The sequence below is a fragment of the Merops nubicus genome, unplaced genomic scaffold (assembly GCF_000691845.1).
Source record: "Merops nubicus isolate BGI_N331 unplaced genomic scaffold, ASM69184v1 scaffold7975, whole genome shotgun sequence".
Classification (NCBI taxonomy): Eukaryota; Metazoa; Chordata; class Aves; order Coraciiformes; family Meropidae; genus Merops; species Merops nubicus.
This window is the reverse complement of record NW_008608963.1, coordinates 32838-33927: the sequence shown is the minus strand read 5'-3', so window position 1 is coordinate 33927 and position 1090 is coordinate 32838. Positions and strand designations below refer to the sequence as shown.

General features: G+C 44.6%; 1 protein-coding gene across 2 annotated transcripts in view; it reads right to left on the bottom strand.

The window, feature by feature from the left end:
• The window catches only part of ATP6V1H (ATPase, H+ transporting, lysosomal 50/57kDa, V1 subunit H), a 49047-nt gene that overhangs the window by 16140 nt on the left and 31817 nt on the right, over nucleotides 1-1090 (bottom strand). For both annotated transcript variants that reach the window (XM_008940445.1, XM_008940446.1), the window contains one exon: nucleotides 440-541. In XM_008940445.1, the coding sequence (XP_008938693.1) occupies nucleotides 440-541 (102 nt within the window). The remainder of the gene's footprint in view (nucleotides 1-439; nucleotides 542-1090) is intronic.

Below are 1090 nucleotides of genomic sequence, written 5' to 3'. Positions count from 1 at the left end.
CGCTCTTCCTGTGCTGGGGCTCCAGAGCTGGACACAGGACCCCAGGTGAGGTCTCACTGGGGCAGAGCAGAGGGGCAGGATCACCTCTCTCCATCTGCTGGCCACGCTTCTTTTGATGCAGCCTAGGATTTGATTGGCCTTCTGGGCTGCTGCTGCACATTGGTGGCTCATCTCCAGCTTCTCATTTACTAGTACTCCCGAGTCTTTTTCCAATGGGCTGCTTTCTAACGTGTCTTCTCCCAGCCTGTATTGGTAATGTTGGTTGCCCCTCTCCGGGTGCAGGACCCTGCACTTGGAATTGTTACTTCCTCAGTGAGGAAATAAGCATAATCTGCAATCTTTATGTAGCATATTTTAATATAAATAAGCAAAAATGCCACAGGCAGAGTAGATACTGTAGCTAGTCTCTCGAGTAACAGCATATTGGCATTTTTCTTACCGTTTCCCACGGGGATAGTGTCGTACATATTCTCCCACATCATGAGCAGCTACAGCCAGCACTTGTGGGTCATCAGAAACCTCCAGAAGTTTTGTCAGGATTCTAGGAAAAGATTTGAAACAATCAAGTCCCAGGGTTTTTGTTTGGTTTGGGTTTTTGTTATTGTATCAGTAATGTAAAAAAACAAAAAAGTCTGTAACCATCAGAATGCTTTACAAGTCATCCAAACAGCAAAGCTAGAACAGAACTTCTTTCCAAATGTGCAGTTGCACTTAAAACAATGGAGATCTTGCTCTGATTAACAGAATTATTAAAAGCATTCACTAGAGAGTTTATTGAGCAGCATCTACAAATACCTATAACTACAGTTTACAAAACATGTCCTTTTTTTATATGTTGGCCTCAAGACCAACAGTTCTGAGTTCAAGTTAAATTGTATTAACTCAATATACAAATATTTATAGTCTGGGACAGGGGTGGGACACAAACACAAAGCACACACAAGGCCAACAGATGCTGCTGCTTCTGTCACACAAGAGATCCCAGGCATGCTTGCATGCTGGTCCCCACTCCTGCACTCAGGATCCTGCACGATGGATTTAGAAAGCCAGGAGGTCACATGGCTCGTGAAACACCACGAGGGGGTGGGGG